Source organism: Microtus oregoni, unplaced genomic scaffold (assembly GCF_018167655.1).
Source record: "Microtus oregoni isolate MIOR12 unplaced genomic scaffold, Mior012 000038F_ref0000394, whole genome shotgun sequence".
Classification (NCBI taxonomy): Eukaryota; Metazoa; Chordata; class Mammalia; order Rodentia; family Cricetidae; genus Microtus; species Microtus oregoni.
In genome coordinates this window covers 5337425-5357183 of record NW_024543097.1, presented here as the reverse complement: position 1 = coordinate 5357183, position 19759 = coordinate 5337425, and the positions used below count along the sequence as shown (strand labels likewise).

The window sequence follows — 19759 nt, the reverse complement described above, 5'->3', positions numbered from 1 at the left end:
GCAACTAATTTGCATGCCAGCATTTGCTTTCCTGAGCAAAGAAATTGACTTTACAAGGCAAACTGCTTCAATAAATGTAAATGATTTTAAAGAAAGACAGCTCTGATACCCAGCCTTTCTCAATGTCTTTAAATCTCCTTTATCACATTAGGAATGCTGCAATTTATTTGTAATAGAACAAACAATATCTTAAGTCTGTATGGTTGTTGGCAATGGGGATCTGCTTACATTTTTATTCAGTGGGAAATATTAACATCTATTGATATCAATCAGTTTTATATATTTTGATGAAACAGAAAATTACTTAACTACCACAACATTGTACAATCAAATGTATTATTGGGATTGATAGCAGTGTGGACAGCCTTACCTGACGATTGCCTTCGTTGCCTCTTAAAGCCCATTCGGTGTTAATATTTGTACTAATCTCAGCATAAACCAGGCATTGTTTGAGATAAAGTTTGTCTTTCAATGAATTTTTCAATATCTTTCGGGTACCCTTTCCTCTTTAACATAAAGAGTGGTTCTCTTCTTAGCAGTAACACTAATTAGAAACTTGAATGACAGCCTAGTCTACAAGAGCTAGTTCCGGGACAGGCACCAAAGCTACAGAGAAACCCTGTCTCGAAAAAACCAAAAAAAAAAAAAAAAAAAAAAACAAAAGAAAGAAACTTGAATGAGTTGTCTTGAATGTTGGACCTTGGAGCATATAAAACCTGGGTTGAATCCCAAACACACCCCTTCATGTATGATAAAAATTATTGATATTCCAAGTATCTTCATTCCAATCAGCAGTAGTGTGTTCCTTTGAAGGTTTTCAAGAGAAATATAATACCTAGAGCCATGTTTTCTCTTTCCAGATGAAATTAGGGTGCATCTAAGCTGTGATTTATTCCTTCATGTATTAGCTGGTGGTAATTTTAATATTATTTTTCAAATATTACAAAACCAAAGTTTCCTTTTGGAAAATAAAAATCTGTAGTTTAATTTCAGGCAATTTGGTTTATGTTTGTTTTAAATAGTATATAATGGAATACTGTAAGTGTATAGACTGTTACTTGAAAAATCATTTGCCTCTTGTTTTCCATAAATAATAACTGGATTTCCAGGTCTTTCTAATACTAGAGTGCTATGAAACCCTGCTGAAGTAGCTTTGTTGATAGAATCAGATTTTAATGCATTATCAATCCATTATTCTTGAATTTCATATCTATATGAACTTTTTTTTATATGAACTTTAAAACATGGAGTAATAAAAAATTCTACACCAAGACATTTTACGCTTATTACTTACTATATGGTTCCTGGTTCGCTTTCTTTTAACTGCCATCATTTTAAAATCACATTACCATTCTAAATGGCTTGCAGTAGCCATTTAGAAACAGCTAACTATGGGCTGTTTGCGCTTCAAGTCTGAGAACTTGCATATATATAGTAAGTGAGAGTGACAGAGAGACCTATGCAAAGACAGAAAGACAGAGTTGCACACATATAACACACACACACACACACACACACACACACAGAGAGAGAGAGAGAGAGAGAACACACAGTCTCTTAACAGCTAAGTCTTGGAGGGTGATGGAAAATGGGAGGAAAATGCTATTCGGGGTCTGACAGTTGTACTCAGAAGGGCTTGTTTAATATAGTGCTATGGAGCCACCTAATCTGTTCCAATTTACTACCCATTTTTCTTTGTTATCTGTCTCATGGATGTCTCATCTCACCAACTGACTGCTACAGGCTAGCAATCTGTAACAGAAACTCGGTCTCAATCTCAGAGATAATAAAAAAGGGAGGCTACAAGATTAATGACCCACATCATAATTATAAAGCCCCAAAGCACAGGCCTTATAAGGCATTACAGAATTGAAATCTTTAGGGTTGAAGCCGTGCGAGTGCTGTGATGTGAAAACATCACCCTCTCTGTAAGGCAATGCTGGGTTATTCCATTTGAGAATCCCATCGCTCTTTTAGCAGCGAAAGAAGTGGTGGTGAGGAAATGGTTTCTTCTTTTTAGGAACTTGTAATAATTTTGTACGTCTCAGTTTTCCCATGATAATACCCAGTTCTTAGTAACCCACAGAATTAATATCTGGTCCTGGTCTTAGAGCCAGATGAAAGTAAAGGCTGCTGATGGACATCTCAAAGCTGTCCCATGGGTACCTCTCATTATCCATGATAATCAAAATCCAGTCCATATTGATCCTTATGAACTGCTACTCTGTAGGATAATCTTTATAGATAGAAACATTCTCCTCTTTACCTCAAAAATTTCATATATAACTGGTATTTTTATACCATAGGATCCAACTGTCCTCCCATGTGCCCCAACATCGTACATACACACACACACACACACACACACACACACACACACATTCAGACACAATTACTAAGTTGACACAATATGTATTCATAAAGAATTGAAAATAAACCTGTGGGAAAATAATTCTTAGAACGGAGAGCAGAAAGAGTTAAAATAACTGCAATTTGCTGATCCCTCAATTGACATGGCAGGGGAATAGGAAACATGACTTTCTTTCTCTTTTTTCTGTTTTTCATTTTTTTCTGTTTTTTTTCTTTTTCTTTCTAAAAAAAATGATTTTACATAATAGCCCCAGTTCCCTCTCCCTCCCCTTCTCCTGACCCCCCCCCCCCCGCCTTCCCCCAGCCCATCCCTCATCCACTCCTCAGAGGAGGTTAGGCCTTCCTTGGGTAGTCAACAAAGTCTGGTATAGCAAGTTGAGGCAGGATCAATTCCCTCTGCCCTGTATCAGAACTGACCAAGGTATGTCACCATAGGAAATGGGCTCCAAAAAGTCAGTTCATGCACCCAAGGTAAATCCTGGTCCCACTGCCAGGGGACTCCCCAACATATCAAGCCATGTAACTGTCACCCACATTTAGAGGACTTAGTTTGGTCCTCTGCAGGATTCCCAGATGTCAGTGCCAAGTTTTTGAGCTCCCACTACCTGGGGTCAACTGTCTCTGTGGTTTTCTGCATCATGATCTTGACCCCTGTTGCTCATATGATTTCTCCTCCCTCTCTTCAACTGAACTCCAGGAGCTCAGCCCAGTGCTGTGCTGGGCTGTGGATCACTGCATCTGCTTCCATCAGTTACTGGATAAAGGTTTTATGATAATAGGGTAGTCACTAATTGGATTACAGGGACAGGCCAATTCAGTCACCCTCTTTACTATTGTTAGAGTCTTAGCTGGAGTCATCCTTGTGGATTTCTGGGAATTTCCCTAGCACCAGTTTTCTCCCTAACCCCATAATGACTCCTTGTACCAAGATACCTCTTTCATTGCTCTCCCTCTCCATCCTGGAGGGACTAAAGCATGACTTTCTTATAGTGAAAGGCAGGAAGAGGGACAACTAGTGGTGGAGGTATTGTAAGAGAAAGATTTTTGAGAAATATCTAACAAATGTGGACATAGGCAGTTCTTTGGATTCCATGTGACATACTTGGCTGGAATATTGGCTTCAACATCAGGTGTGTCAAATGCAACATGACACATGTACTAACCTGTGGAAGCAAGTGTTTGCTTAGGGATCTCTAAATGCTAACCAGCAACCTAAGAAAGACAGGATGTCCTTCAGGTAGAGACCCCACCATCAGTGATATCCAATCCTCTGCACTCATGTAAATGTTTCTTCCGTCTGTGGGTTGTGGTCTCCCTTTCTGGAGGTCCTCCTTGATATATCTCTGACTCTTTCTATTCTTTAGTGTAAGCATTCTGGAGTCTACAAGAGGGTGGGGTTTCGGGATCTTTAAGAACTTCCTGGATTTAGATTATAAGGAAAAATCTTTCTGAGACTGTGCTAGTCACACTTCTCTCAAGGTGTGATCAAAATTTGTACTTATTTTCCAGCTCTGCCAGAGCTCCTGCCACACCCCTTTCTTCTACCACATGACCTTCGTCACACAGCTGGTCATTTTCAGACAGTCATAAATGGCTCTACCTCTTTGCAATTTATCTCTGTTCTCTCTTCTTTAATTTTCTTTACAATGGTGTGATGCTTTTATACACAGTGTTGTGATGATTGGAGAAGGGAACTAGTATTGGTGCCTATTACATGTTAGACATTTAAATATGTAATTCCCTTTTATCATGTCTCACATATGTAAGAAGCAGATATCACCCCCTGTATTACCTGTTTTTGTTTTCTTATTTTTTTTTTAGGAAAATACACTATTAAGTAGTTTCTTACTCAAGATCTCAACAATTGTAAATGGTAAGAGTTAGAGGCAGACAAAACTGATTCCAATGCTTATATCTTCCACTTTTACTCCACTTAATAAAATCTTGTGTCTTTTTTTCCTTTATGTTTTACAAGCACTTACTTCCTTAAGTGTTTCATGTGTGAAGAGCAGATGACACTTAGGAAAATAGATGACAAAGCTGTAAATTGGTTATATACTCAACAGTATTTTAACTTCCCTAAATATGAAGAAACAGAACAACACATAGTAGAATCAAAGTAACGGCCAATTAGAAATTAAAAAATAAGCACCTGTCCCCTCAAATCATGACCACATGCTCTGTGTATAGCGATCTCATGTGTAATAAAAGATACATCTTTGACTTCATGTCTTCTACTTTAAACTATAGAGTTTAAAATAAAACATTAACATTTTTGTTGTAATTTGGGTAAACTCAAGGAGGTATTTGCAAAACAATCTATAATGTAGAAAAGAGAGAATATTAGTATGTGGAAATATTTAAGAAGTTGTGGGGTTGGTAATAGATACTATCAAGAATAGATTATGCAGCATGATGCAAACATCTATGCTTATAAAATATTGTGAAGTACAAAGTACAAGAGCAAGCAGAGTAGGAGAGGCTAATTAACCTATGAATTAACATTGTCAAGGACAGAGTTATAATCAAAATAATGGCACATCTTATTTTTGTGGACTTTTTGTTTGACTTTATATTTATATATATAAAATGTTGATTTAGAAACACAGATGTTGGCATTTCTATAACTCATTTAATGTGATATTGTTCATTTGGATTCATCATTTTATCTACCAAATTCTTTCAATATCTGAATGGCTAAGTTTCGTTAAAGATTTGTTGCCCTCCTAGGCCTTTGCCACATGCCAACATGAAAAGCATATTTCAAATGTTTAATCCACGTCAGTGATTAAAAGGTCAGATATGATAGATGTGTTCAGAGACCATCAGCCCAAGGCAGCTAGTCCATCAATCGTTTCATTGAGTTCACCGATGTGTTTTCGACTCATCGGAAATCCACACAGCTATTCTGAACCAAATCTGTAAAACCCAGGCTAAGTCAAGTCCATGTAATTAGAAGGCAGCTATGAACATATTCCAAACTCACACCATAGCTCTGTCTTTCATGGAAATTTATCTTAGTATACCTTACATTTTGGTCCCAGAAAGATGGGTTCATCAAGGACTCTGAGTAATGATTTAGGTCAATTCTTGAGTACAAACATCCCCTTCCTTTCCCTTCTGTACTGGACAGTCTAGACATTCAAAGCTAACTAAAAAAGCCCATTCTCTCAGTGTTCTCAAATCCTCCCTATCATACATATTCTATTGATACAAATACTGATGCTATGTGCCTATTTCTCTGCTAGGTTCATAGATGTTGAAATATCCTAGAAGGCAGGGAATTGACTTATGTCTCCTTACCCACACTAATAATAGAGACCAGTTCAATACAGACTTTCAATTAAGGGTCTTCTCCCATGCTTTGAATTATATAGTTTTCGCTCACATTTTTTTCCTCAGTAAATGTCTTTTTACTAGGTCAAGACTTCCAGTTTTCTAAAGGACTGGAGGAAAATCCAAAGATGTGCCTGCATTGACTTTAGTTAGAGACGGTTTGAGGATGTAATCCTTTATGACTGCCAGTGGCTTCATATTTTGTGACTATTCAACTATCTAGCCATATTACTTGCAGAGAACATTATGGGGTAGATATTGAATTCTGTCTCTCCTACAGGCATTTGCACAACAGGCAAAACTCGTGGCATGAATTTATGACTCTTAAAATTTAAAAGCTGTTCAAGGACTCTAGTTCCTTAAAAGAACATATGAAAGGTACATTTTTAGTAACATATTCTGGACCAACATAAAAGATGAAAGCCTTTAGTCACATTTGCTAACTTTCATGATAAATCATGCATTGTCAAAGCAGAAGGATTGTGTGTGAATTAAAACAATGTTGGTGTGGGATAATCAGCACTTACTGTAAGACATAAGTATATAGTGAATAAATAGAAGCATTTGTTTTGATTTTTATGTTACGTGTTTGGTTGATTGAAATGACAGAAGGTATTAAGTAACTACTTTCACTAAAAACATCAGATTTCTCTGTGTGGGGGGGTGGGGGTGGTTGTGAATGTGTGTGTGTGTGTGTGAAAGAATGGTATATTGTCTTTTACAACTCTAGAAGAATAATGACAATCTACAATACTCATAGATCAGTGCCTTGCTCTACCATCAGCAGGGAATCTTTCTTCTGCAGCATATGGAAACAAATACAGAGACATACAATCTTAAAAGAGATGTCTCGATTAAATCCCTCCCCTAAGAGTTCAGGAAAACCCACAAATAGAAGGTAGAAAGCCCTGGAGGTGTATGGAGGGGCAGCATGCATGGGAAATGCACAGGTCTGCACCAGATGGGGTTCGAGCAATGAAAGAAGTGAGCACATTCCCCCATCCTTAACCCAGTGCAAATTCCATGATAACCACTTGCAAATGAAAATTTAATTTCATACAAGGAAGTTTCACTGGGAAAACAAACTACTCTTTAGGGTAAGCACTGTCCCCAGCTGTAGATGGTCAGCAGAAAATGTAGTCACTGTCATCTTTTGGGGTTCCTTGTTTTACAATGTTTTGTCAGGTCTTTTCCTTTTATAAATCTTATTTTTAACATTAATTTTAATTGACTTATATTTTCTCTGTTTTTAACCTACATATCCTTTGTGTGTTAATCTATATATAACAATATAAAAAATATAATATATAATGGGCTCCAATTTAATGTGTTTAAGGGATTCCAGAATGTGAGCAAATGGGTCTTTGCATCTATAACGTTTCTTGTGTCTTCTCTTGGACTGTTTTCCTGCTTTGTATTTGTTTTGTTCCATTCCAATCTGCTAGTTTTTATTTGTTTTTTTTTTGTTTTAATATGGTCTGTTATATTTTATTATTATCTCTTAGAAGTGTGTTTGTTTTATAATAGAAGACAGAATGAGAGATGGAGAGGAGCTGAAAATGGTAGAGGGAAAGGAAACCATAATCAGGATGTATTATGTGAGGGGGAAAAAAACTACTTTCAGTAAAAGGAATAAAAATAAAAATAAAAACATCTTTGAAAAATGCTTATTTGGGGGCTGGAGAGATGGCTCAGAGGTTAGGAGCACTGCCTGCTCTTTCAGAGGTCCTGAGTTCAATTCCCAGGAACCACATGGTGGCTCACAACCATCTATATATAGTGAAATCTGGTGCCCTCTTCTGGTATGGTGGCATACATGCAGTCAGAACATTGTATACACAATACATAAATAAATCTTTTCAAAAAAAGAAAATAAAGAAAAAAGCCTATTTTGAAATGATCCTGCCTCTATTTATGATGGGATTATTAGAAAGTATAATAAAAGCATATGTAACGAAAAATGTGTGTGTGCATTTATCATTCTTAGTTCCTATTTTTCTTTTTGTTTGTTAGTGTGTTCAGAGGGTAAAAACTAAATGCCCCATCTAAGCAATAGTAGACAAAAAAGAAACTCTCCCAAGATAGCTTTGAGTTTGTCTGTGTTGGCCATCATGTGATGTGTATGGAGTGTGTTCTTAAGTGAGGTTTATATATCCAACTTGACTCCCTTGGAGAAGCTAACGTTTCCTTGGTAAGTGGCTGCTAACTAGAGATAGATTCTTGGTTTGGGATCAGCTCTCCTGGCCTTTCCCCACCTAAGCCCTGGTCCCCTGCCTAGCTAGGTTGGATCTGTGAAGACCCTGAGCATGATACTAATCTCTGAAGCCACAGATCTTTTCATTTTGGTGACATCTGACCAATTTTTTATTGACAATGTTATTACTGATATATCAAAATAGTACTTCTTAATAAACTATATTAACCCATACTAAAATAATGTATTAGGTTTTTCTGTGTGCCCCCCCCACACACCTGGAAAACACTGAAGTCAAAGTATGAAAACTTTCCATAACAGCCTAAACCTAAGCTAATTTTAAAGTCCGTTAAGGTGATAGTCCCATCTGTTTCTATTCAATATTTTACCTTTGATATTCTGCTTAGTTCCTAACATCCAGGTCAATAAGGTTCATATGCAATAGTAGGAACGTTTAGATTAGAGGAACAATGGCAAGGAGTTTTGTTATTGTTTCTTCACCAGGCTTCACTCGTGATTATAATGGAAACCCTTTGCCTCATTATCTCTTTGGCAATTTTATGCAATAGAAATGGTAGAAAATAAAGATTATTATTTTTTTTAACATGTTTCATTTTGATATATGTTTTTGTGCTGTTTTTATTGTTGGGATTTTACATAGCTCAGACTTGTCTCTTGAACTAACTGCTTACACCTTTATCAGAATTACAGATGTGCACCACCATGTCTGACTTTCAAACATATTTGAAATTGGCTTTCAAAAATATTTAACATTGCCAGGTGGTGGTGGCACATGCCTTTAATGCCAGCACCCGGGAGGCCGAGGCAGGCAGATATCTGTGAGTTTGAGGCCAGCATTAGCTACAAGAGCTAGTTCCAGGACAGGCTCCAAAGCTAGAGAGAAACCCTGTCTCCAAGAAACAAACAAAAAAAAAAAAGAAAGAAAGAAAGAAAAGTGTTTCACCACACTCCACAAAACATACAGTCCAATTATGTACAAGAATCAAATCAGGTAGCAGATAAGGACATAGCAAATGGTTACTTCAAAATAAAAGGTCTGGGTAGCCACTTTTGTCACATATGGCGACTGACTATTGCTGTGACTCAGGGGAAACAATGTTTGTATTACCCCCTTTAAAAATCATGGTATGGCATATTCTCTGAACAGATGGGAGTGAAAGCTTCTTAAAGATAGGAAATCAGGGTAAGCTAGGCTGATCCTCCGGACCTGAAAATATACCCTTCATTTAAGCAAACTTCTCTAGTACACCAGTATAATAGAGTGCTGACATATATTGCCCGGGCAGTCTTAAATGTGTAGGAATCAGTTGCTCAAGTTTTCCAAAGAGCGCTGAGGATATCAAGGATGGACAATCATAGAGATGCTGGGGGAGGCATCCTTTCAGTAGTCAGGGGATTTTGATAAACACAGATGAAAATGAAGGTGACTGCCAGGTGGTGGTGACTCACACCTTTAATCCCAGCACTCAGGAGATGAAGGCAGGTGGATCTCTGTATTTCAAGGCCAGCCTGGTCTACAAGAGCTAGTTTCAGGACAAAAAGGACTGTAACAATGAGTTACAATCCTTTTCTTTCTCGAAAAAAAAAATAAAAAGAAAAAAGAAAAAAAGAAAGAAAATGAAGATGATCGAATGAAATTTCACAGAAATTTCACAATGACAAGGATGTAGCCAATATTAAATTATTTAACTCTGTTTGTGTGTATACTATGTAACATGTTCCCTAGTAGATGAACCTTGCCCAGACTGAATAAGAAACACATGAAAATAATTTTCTATGAAATTTTACTTTTAAAATTTTAATGTATTTTGAATATATGAATAAGCAATACCCAAGTTTATATGTATAGTACACTGAATTTGGGAATAATCTTAGGGTAGTAACTGAAACTTTAAAACACAATTTTTAACTCAACCAAAAAGGAATAGAATATCAAAATGATTACTATCGATACTATTTATGATTGACTGCTTTTTTTCTATTATCAGTTGATTTTTATATTTTTAAATAAGTAGCATTCTGGCTGTGAAGAGTAAAGTTAAATATTTTGTTATTCCAAACACAATAAAAGAAGTCATATATTAAATGTTAGATAATTGTCTACTCTAGATACCTTCAATTTATTGACCACTTAAACAATTGATCTAAAAGATTTTTGTGAATCCACAAAAAAACACTTTGTCTACTTTCTCATAAAAAGTTTTGTCCTTAAGCAAGTTTTTACAGCTTCTCATTCTGACTCACAGCCCTTTCTAATTTCCGCTGGTCTAAATGACATTTATTTAGATTTATTAATTTGGTACAAAGGAGCTCCCATAAGGTTTTTAATAATGATTATCATTATCACTGATTAAAATTGCATTGTTTGGTCCAGATGGAGTTCTTTTCCTGTCAGCTAGAATGAGCTTGTATTGTGTGGTTATAATATGTTTAGATCTAAACAGGCAGATGGTAGAGTGGTAGGATATTGTATGCTCCTGGTATCAGTAGCAGTCCCCCATTAATGCTGGCTTTAAATAAACTGTGTTCCAAAATGATCCCCATACTTTTCTAATGATAACTAGTTTTGAGAGTCTAAACATCACTGAGCTTGGGCAGCGCATTCTTTACTTCTAAAAAACTCTCAGGTAGTCTAAGTTTCTGTCAGAACAATTGTCAGTCTAGTTGAGTTTATCCATGAGAGTGTTGGTCTTCGCAGGTTCTTTCAGGCACTTTCATTAGAGAGAGAGCTTCTAAGCAGCAAGAGTTCTTAGTTAAGTATTTAAAAACTGACTCAAGGGAAGACAGTAATATTTGGTGTGAAGATTTAATATCTTCACAATGTAGTTATCTTGGTTAAGTATGTTGAATTTATAATTAGTAGTAAAAAATGAACAAAGTTCTTAATAAGAAACTTTCTATAGAAAGGTTTTAGTCTTTAATAGCTTTTCATGTTCATTCAATTCTAAAGAGAAGTCAGCGGACTTCTGAAGTTTTGAGTAAAATTCAGAAACAAGTTTCAAGGATAGTTCACACACACGGCTTCCTCCAGTTAATGAGCTTAGTCCCAAGTTCGCCTGAGAATTTCTCTGTGGGACAGCTATACTCCATACAGAAAAAACCCACAGATATGAACTTTCATCGTAGGACTTAAAGGATGCCATTTGAACATTCAGATATTAACAAATTTTTAGACCTACATATTACACAACCAGCGTTAAATTTCCCTAAATATTTTTTGTTTGTTTCTTTCTTTTTTCAGTGCTTGATTTTACCTCTTAGTCTGATGGTTTATAGTGTCATTGAATAATACACTCTTGTAATAGACTGCAATTTCTTCCTTTGAGTTATTACCCCTTAATTCTTAATATTGGTTGCTATCATTAAGTTGTGAGCTTTGGAAGCTCTATTAAGTAGAATAGATCTAGGAAATATCAATGTTCAATAATCAAAATGAAAGAATGTAACTACTTGCTTCTGTGCAAAGAAATATTAACAAATAGACTTGCTTCCTTTTCATGTAAAGTGTGGGACAATTTCACATATTAGGTCATTGTGCTTCAATTTCTCCTACAAAAAACATTCAGATTTTGGTAAATAAGTAATCATTTTTAGGAATGTATCTCATTTCTAGCATGACTTAAAATCTCCTGCTAGAAACAAGGGAATTTCATTAAGAAGGTACAAGAAAACAATGCTATAGTAAACACAGTCTTTCTCTTTTTTTTTCTTTTGTGCAGGTGGAAGATGCCATAAATCCTGCACTGGACGATGCTGGGGACCCACAGAAACTCACTGCCAGACCTGTAAGTGTTCCACCGGGAAAAGTAGAAGGTTTGAAATGGTTGATGGTTTAGTGGTGGAATATACTCACAACTCTAATCACCTGCAATGGGAAATAAGCTTAATTTCTTTCCATCTAAATAACCTACCTAAATTGTTGCTTTTAAATGAAATAATACACACTTGGTTCTCATATTCCCTTGTAGTTTCTTGGCTAATGACGTCCATAGCTCATTGAAGTCTGTACATCAGTAACAGTGGGAGATCCAAATACGTAAAAATTTATAGCAATTCAGTTTCAGGTAAACTGGTCTTTTATTAAGTTTCCCGAATACTAATACCATCATTCATGGATTTTAAAAAGAAAAATATAAGAAGTACCATGAGCCTGTTTTTTGTAGACACTGAGTACAACATGTATTTGCAAACTACATAGATAATAGGTTTACAATTATGACTTTTTTTTATTGAAAAAAAATTTCCACCTCCTCCCAGCCTCCCATTTCCCTCCCCCTCCTTCCCCTCCTCTCCCCCTTTCCCCTCCCCCTCCCTCTCCAGTCCAAAGAGCAGTCAGTGTTCCCTGCCCTGTGGAAAGTCCAAGGTCCTCCCCACTCCATCCTGGTCTAGGAAGGTGTGCATCCAAACAGCCTAGGCTCCCACGAAGCCAGAACATGAAGTAGGATCAAAACCCAGTGCCATTGTCCTTGGCTTCTTATCAGCCCTCATTGTCTGTCTTGTTCAGAGAGTCCGGTTTTATCCCATGCTTTTTCAGTCCCAGTCCAGCTGGCCTTGGTGAGCTCCCAATAGATCAGCCCCACTGTTTCAGTGGGTGGGTGCACCCCTCGTGGTCCTGACTTCCTTGCTCATGTTCTCCCTCCTTCTGCTTCTCATCGGGACCTTGGGAGCTCAGTCCGGTGCTCGAATGTGGGTCTCTGTCTCTATCTCTATCCATCGCCAGATGAAGGTTCTATGGTGATATGCAAGATATTCATCAGTATGGCTGTAGGATAGGGCCATTTCAGGTTCCCTATCCTCAGCTGCCCAAGGAACTAACTGGGGACATGACCCTGGGCATCTGGGAGCTCCTCTAGGTTCAAGTCTCTTGCCAGTCCTAAGATGGCTCCCTTAATTAAGATATATACTTCCTTGCTCCCATATCCACCCTTCCTTTATCCCAACCTTCCCATTTCCCCAAGTGCCCCCCATCCTCCCCTTCTCACTTTTCTCTCCCCATCTACCCTTACCCCCATCCCACCCCACCCCCAAGATCCCAAATTTTTGCCCGGCAATCTTGTCTACTTCCCATATCCAGGAGGATAATTATATGTTTTTCTTTGGGCTCATCTTCTTATTTAGCTTCTTTAGAAACACAAATTATAGACTCAATGTCCTTTATTTATGGCTAGAAACCAATTATGAGTGAGTACATCCCATGTTCATCTTTTTGGGTCTGGGTTACCTCACTTAGGATAGTGTTTTCTCTTTCCATCCATTTGCATACAATCATGACTCTTAACAACGAATCTCACACTTAGATTATGCTTCCATTTAAGATTTATTTTAGTTATGTGGGGAGGTGTGTGAACATCATTGCACACAGAAGTTTCTTGACACTTTAACTAACATGAGAATTAAACTGTCATCATTAATAAAGGACAGGGCTGGAGAATAAAGCCTGTCCTTGGATTGTTTGTTGTGAATGCAGGAGACTCTGGTTGATACCTGGACCAGAATGTATATATAATATTTTCAGCATTTTTAAATTTGTAAAATACTTAAAATGTACCTGGTATTTAACAATCCTATGAATAAATATTTTAAATTTGAAAGCAAAGCTTCTTATGCAAATAGTAAACTTTTTCCCCCAAGCATTAAAACCAAAGTTTTGAACAACACAGGATAGTAAAAACGTGATATGCAGCCTGGCGGTGGTGGCGCATGCCTTTAATCCCAGCACTCGGAAGGCAGAGGCAGGCGGATCTCTGTGAGTTCGAGGCCAGCCTGGTCTACAAGAGCTAGTTCCAGGACAGGAACCAAAAGCTACGGAGAAACCCTGTCTCGAAAATCCAAAAAAAAAAAAAAAAAAAAAAAGTGAGATAAAAGTGAGATGCAACTTTTCCTAGCATAAAATAAATAGAAGACACAAAGCACTGGGGATTTATTTTTTTATTTTTTTTTAATTTATTTATTTATTAAGGATTTCTGCCTCCTCCACGCAACCGCTTCCCATTTCCCTCCCCCTCCCCCGATCAATTCCCCCTCCCTCATCTGCTCGAAGAGCAATCAGGGTTCCCTGACACATAGGCATCCTCATGAATTTTAACCTTCATCAGGCAATGAAAGGAGACAGAGACAGAGACCCAGACCCACATTGGAGCATCGGACAGAAATCTCAAGTTCCAAATCAGGAGCAGAAGGAGATGGAGCACGAGCAAGGAACTCAGGACCGCGAGGGGTGCACCCACACACTGAGACAATGGGGATGTTCTATCGGGAACTCACCAAGGCCAGCTGGCCTAGGTCTGAAAAAGCACTGGGGATTTAAACATGTAAACACTAAACAATAAGGAAATTTGTATTAATGTTAGATCAAAATTTAGAGATTTCACATTTACTTGCATTCATGAAATTATGACAATAATGGAATAACAAAAGCAATTATTGTACTATAAGCCTTCAATGGAAAGAGTACAGAAAGAAAATCCTCAAAGGTAATTCCTTAAATTATTTTTTAAATTTACATTATCTTGGTATTCAAAATTGAAGAGATATGAAAAGAATAACATAAAATAGTCTTCTCTCTTGTGCCTGCTTTGTTCACCCACCCACTGGCAGCAGACATTGAGCCCTTCTGCAAATAATCTCTGTAGAAAGGGAAGGTCTCCCAAGAGTATCAGCAAACATGGCATATCAATTTGCAGTAAGACTAAGCACCTCCCCATGTATTAAGGCTGGATCAGGTGCCTCAGTATGAGGAATAGGATTCCAAGAGTCAGAGATAGCCCCTGTTCTCACTGCTAGGAGTAGCACAAGAGGACCAAACTACAGAATTGTAACATATAGGCAGAGTGCTTAGGTCAGTCCTATGCAGCTCCCCTGCTTTGGGTTTAATCTCTCTGAGCCTCTATGAACACAGGTTAGTTGATTGTGTAAGTTTTTGTGTGGTATTCTTGACTCTGCTGGCTCCTTCAAAGCTTTCTTTTGTCTTCAGAATCCCCAAACTGATTAGCATTTGACTGTGGGTCTGTGTCTGTTTCCATTGGTTGCCAGATGAAGCCTGTTTCTCTGGTGACAGTTGGGCTAGGTACCAATCAGGTCACAGGAAATGGCCATTCAGACTGTGTGTCTGCTTTTGCTTGATGCTAAGCTGGTATCTTCCTTGTAGATTCTTGGAAGATTCCCTTATGTTAGAGTTTTACCTCCCCCTAAAATGCCCCTCCTTCTGTAATCACTCTCAGTTCTCCTTCTTTCCTTCCTTCTATCCCCCAACCAAATCAAGGTCTCATCCTTATCCATCCTCAGTCCTCTTAAGGAATCGCTTCTATTTCTCCTTCCCAAGGAGATCTGGGTGTCCCCCATAAAAACCCACCTTGTTAGCTGGTCTTTCTGAATCTGTGAAATGTTTCTTTATTTTACAGCTAATATCCATGAATAAGTGAGTACATATCATATTTGTCTTTCTTGGTCTGAGTTATCATCACTTAGTATGATTTATTTTCCTAGTTCCATCCATTTGTCTTCAAATTTCCTGTTGTTCCTTTGTGTCCTGAATAATACTCCATTCTGTATTGTATCTCATTTTCTTTTTCCATTCCTTGGTTGAGGGACATCTCCAGATTCTATGTTCATGAAGCTTCTATGAACATAGTTGAGTGTAGTGATGAGGTGAGCAGGCCTGCTTTTTGTCCCACCCAGATCCCCGCACAGCTAGCTTTACACCTGAGATAGCAACACACAAATTGTATTCATTTAAACACTTCCTGGCCAATTAGCTCTAGTCTCTTACTGGCTAACTCTCACATCTTGATTAACCAATTTCTATTAATGTGTGTAGTACCACGAGGTTGTGGTTTACTGGGAAGATTCTAATCTATGTCCATCTTGGGCTGGAGCTTCATGGCATCTACCTGGCACTGCTTCTTTCTCCCAGCATTCTGTTCTATCTACTCCACCTATCTAAGCTGCTGTCCTATCAAAGGCCAAGGCAGTCTCTTTATATGACCAATGAAAGCAACACATAACCAGAAGACTCACTTACATCATTTCCCCTTTTTCTGTTTAAACAAAAAAGAAAGGCTTTAAATTTAACATAGTAAAATTACATATAACAAAACAATTATCAAGCAAGAATTACAGTTACAATATTTATATCTATTTTATCTTTTATCATAACTAAGGAAAACTATAACTAACCATTCTTCAACTCCATCAAAGACTCCAGAAGGATATAATATTACCTAAGCAAACAAGAAATAAGCAACTTCCAAAACTCTAGAAATAACAGAGACATCTCGCTGCCTGGACAGTCACCCAAAGTTTTATTGTACCATTGGGTCATCCATTGTCAGCCTACAGGCCCATAGTATCCAGCAGACATTTCCATGAATTTCAAGGACAGTTCAGTCACTATCTGCTGTGTCCTGTACAATGTCTCACAGACTCTTTCATGAATCAGGAACCCTGAAAGACCATGTCACCTATAGGCAAGTTCAGCAGTCCTCTCTCTATGGGTTCTTTGTGTCCAATTTATGCAATAGTCCAGGCAAGAGCAGTTTCTTGCCCAAATGGCTAACCAACTCCATAAGGAACCTCTTTGATGCCCATCTTCTTCTCGAAGTAGATTGGTGCTGCCAGGAGCAGATGTGTCTCATTGTCATGAACAGTCCTAAGTTATTAAAACATTAAATGCCATATTCTGTAGTCTTTGAAAGATATGAAGAATGCCTATTTAACTGAAATATATCTCTACATATCTAAAAAATCTAACTAACATGACTACAAGCTTGACTATTATTGATGATTATCCTTTAACAACCTATATTTCTTAATTATGCATTACATTTTAAAAATGAGCTACAGAATCACAATACTTTAATCAATATCAGAAATACATATATGTATAACAAAATTGACCTTAAATTTATGTCAACAAATTTATATTTATACCAATGTAAATTATTCATATCTATATCATATCCCCCTTTAAATGTAAAAGTACATTTATAAACAATATTTGGAAATATGGGCTCAGTTATTTCTCTCCAAACTGCTTCTTGCTGTATAGGGATGCTGTTAATCATGTCTTTTATGGTGTAACCTGTTTGCCAGGTTCATCTCAGTCGGCAGTTGAGAGAAGTAATTTTTTGAGGGTGTTCACAGCAACCTTTCAGGAGGCATGGTTTATCATACCATATTGGGATAGAAGCAATCCACAGGGCTTTATCCTCTGTAAAAACAAAAGAAGACCCTCTTTTCCAAAGCATCATATTCTTAGACCCAAATATGGAACCCATGGTACCTTTAGAACATACATGTTGGATCAGCTTTGGAGCCCACACCATGAAATATCTCTCTGTATTTAGCTCTTTCACAGTCAAAAAGTTCAAAGAAAATACAATATACAGAATCCAAACTTTCTGTGAATTTTTCATTATTACATGGCTTATTTTTACTCTATCACTTTATTTTGTCTCTTTAAAGACTTTACCCTTTTTAATGCATTAACTTTATTCTCTCTATTTATTTTTCTTCTCTCTTCCAAGCCTACAATGTCTATCTAACACTATGACCCATTTAGAGGTCTCTTATGTCTGAATCTGTCCTATTGCATTGTCTGTTTTTGCTTTGTACTTTTAAATTGCTAAGCACTTAAGAATCTAAACTGTGCTGGATGGTGGTGGCTCACACCTTTAATCACAGCATTCAAGACGCAGAGGCAGGCAGATCTCTGTGAATTTGAGGCCAGCCTGGTCTACAAGAACTAGTTCCAGGACAGGAACCAAAAGCTACAGAGAAACCCTGTCTCAAAAATCAAAAGACATTCCTAGGTCAAAAACAGGTATTGTGGGCTTTCCCCGCCCAATCTAACATTGTGGAGCACTTGTGACTGAATCAGTTGCACCTCTGAGCTTCAGAGCAGCAGGATGCTCTGGATGTTGGCTCCACCTCTCTCCAATTTCAAAATGGTGGACTTATCATTTCTGCTAGCCCTGGGGCCATCAGGTAGGAGCCACACTCAGCACTCTAACTCTAAGACTGAGCATGTGGCACATAAACTCTTTCTTTTTGAGTTACAGCCAAATCTACCATGCAGAGCACCGTATAGCCTGGAAGCATCTCTCTGTATGGTGGCAGGAATTCTCCATGGCCTACTGCCTGCCTAAGCCTGATCCTGCCATCTGCCCAGGTGCAGGCGGGGAGTGCTGAGCAATTGGCATGGTCTCAGAGTACTTTCTTTCTAATCCCAAGTGCGAACACAAACATCCAGTCCCATAAAAGCCATTTAAATGCTTTAAAGCCAGAGTTTGCACTGGCGGCACAGCCCCTGGAAGCTGTGCTTTAAAATGACGTGGCTTTTATTCCCTGCAGCTATTACTGAAACAGGAAATCTCTCTATGGTATGTTCTAGAAAACAGCAAAAAGCTTTATTAAACTCTCCCTCCCCTTTTTTAAAGCCCTCTCAGGTTTTTAAGTGTATTTAGTCCATCACATTGGGCGCCAATTTGTAGTGATAAGGCAAACAGGCTTGCTTTTCGTCCTGCCCAGATCCTGCATGGCTAGCTTTACACCCGAAATAGCAACACACAAATTGTATTCATTTAAACACTGCCTGGCCAATTAGCTCTAGTCTCTTACTGGCTAACTCTCACATCTTGATTAATCCATTTCTATTAATGTGTATAGTACCACAAGGTTGTGGTTTACTGGGAAGATTCTAACCTATGTCCATCTTGGGCTGGAGCTTCATGGTGTCTGCTTGACTCTGCTTCTTTCATCCAGCATTCTGTTCTATCTACTCCACCTATCTAAGCTGCCATCCTATCAAAGGCCAAGGCAGTCTCTTTATTTGATCAATGAAAGTAACACATAGACAGAAGACCCACCTACATCAGCTGAACAGGCATCCTTGTGGGGTGATTGAGCATCCTTTGATTATATGCCTAATAATGGTATAGCTGAGTCTTGAAGTTGATTGACTCCCAACTTTCTGAGAAACCACCATTTTGATTTCCAAAGTCATTGCATAACTTTGCATTCCCACCAGCAATGGAAGAGTGTTCCCCTTACTCCACATCCTCTCAAACATAAGATATCATTTGTGCTTTTAATCTTAGTCATTCTACAGATGTAAGATAAAACCCCAGAGCCATTTTTACTTGCATTACTCTTATGGCTAATGATGTTTGAATATTTCTTTAAGTTTTTCTCTGTCATTTGAGATTCTTTTGTTGAAAGTTCTCTGGTGGGGTCTTTACTCCATTTTTTACTTATAGTTTTTGATGTCTAGTTTCTTGAGTTATTTATATATTTTGGAGATCAGTCTTCTGTCAGATGTGGGGTTGTTGAAGATCTTTTGCCTCTCTATAGGCTGCCATTATATCTTATTTAAAGTGTCATTTGCATTACAAAAGGCTTTCGGTTTCATGAAATCCCATTTATTAATTGTTGATCTCAGTGTCTGTGCTACTGATATTCTATTCATGAATTTGTCTTTTGTGTCAATGCATTCAAGGCTATTTCCCACTTTCTCTTCTATCAGGTTCAGGATAAATGGTTTTATGTTGAAGTTTTTGATCCACTTGACTTAAGTTTAGTGCAAGTTGATACATATGGGTCTATTTGAATTTTTCTGTATGCCAACATACAGTTATGCCAGCATCATTTGTTGAAGTTTCTTCTTTTTTCCATGACAGCCTGACCTTTTTATACATGCATGTATGTATGAAATTTTGTAGGATTAGTAGCATTTGTAGATTCATAGGCTTGTATACTTACACTTTAACTGAGATCATAAACACAGGATCATATTGTTTGAAACAATTACTGTTGCCTGGAGAATTGTGTGTTAATGCCCAT

General features: G+C 37.7%; 1 protein-coding gene across 2 annotated transcripts in view; it reads left to right on the top strand.

Moving 5' to 3' along the window:
* Erbb4 (erb-b2 receptor tyrosine kinase 4) overlaps nt 1–19759 on the top strand; it is a 1049748-nt gene that overhangs the window by 690382 nt on the left and 339607 nt on the right. For both annotated transcript variants that reach the window (XM_041631763.1, XM_041631764.1), the window contains exon 5: nt 11641–11706. In XM_041631763.1, coding sequence (XP_041487697.1) covers nt 11641–11706 — 66 coding nt within the window. The remainder of the gene's footprint in view (nt 1–11640; nt 11707–19759) is intronic.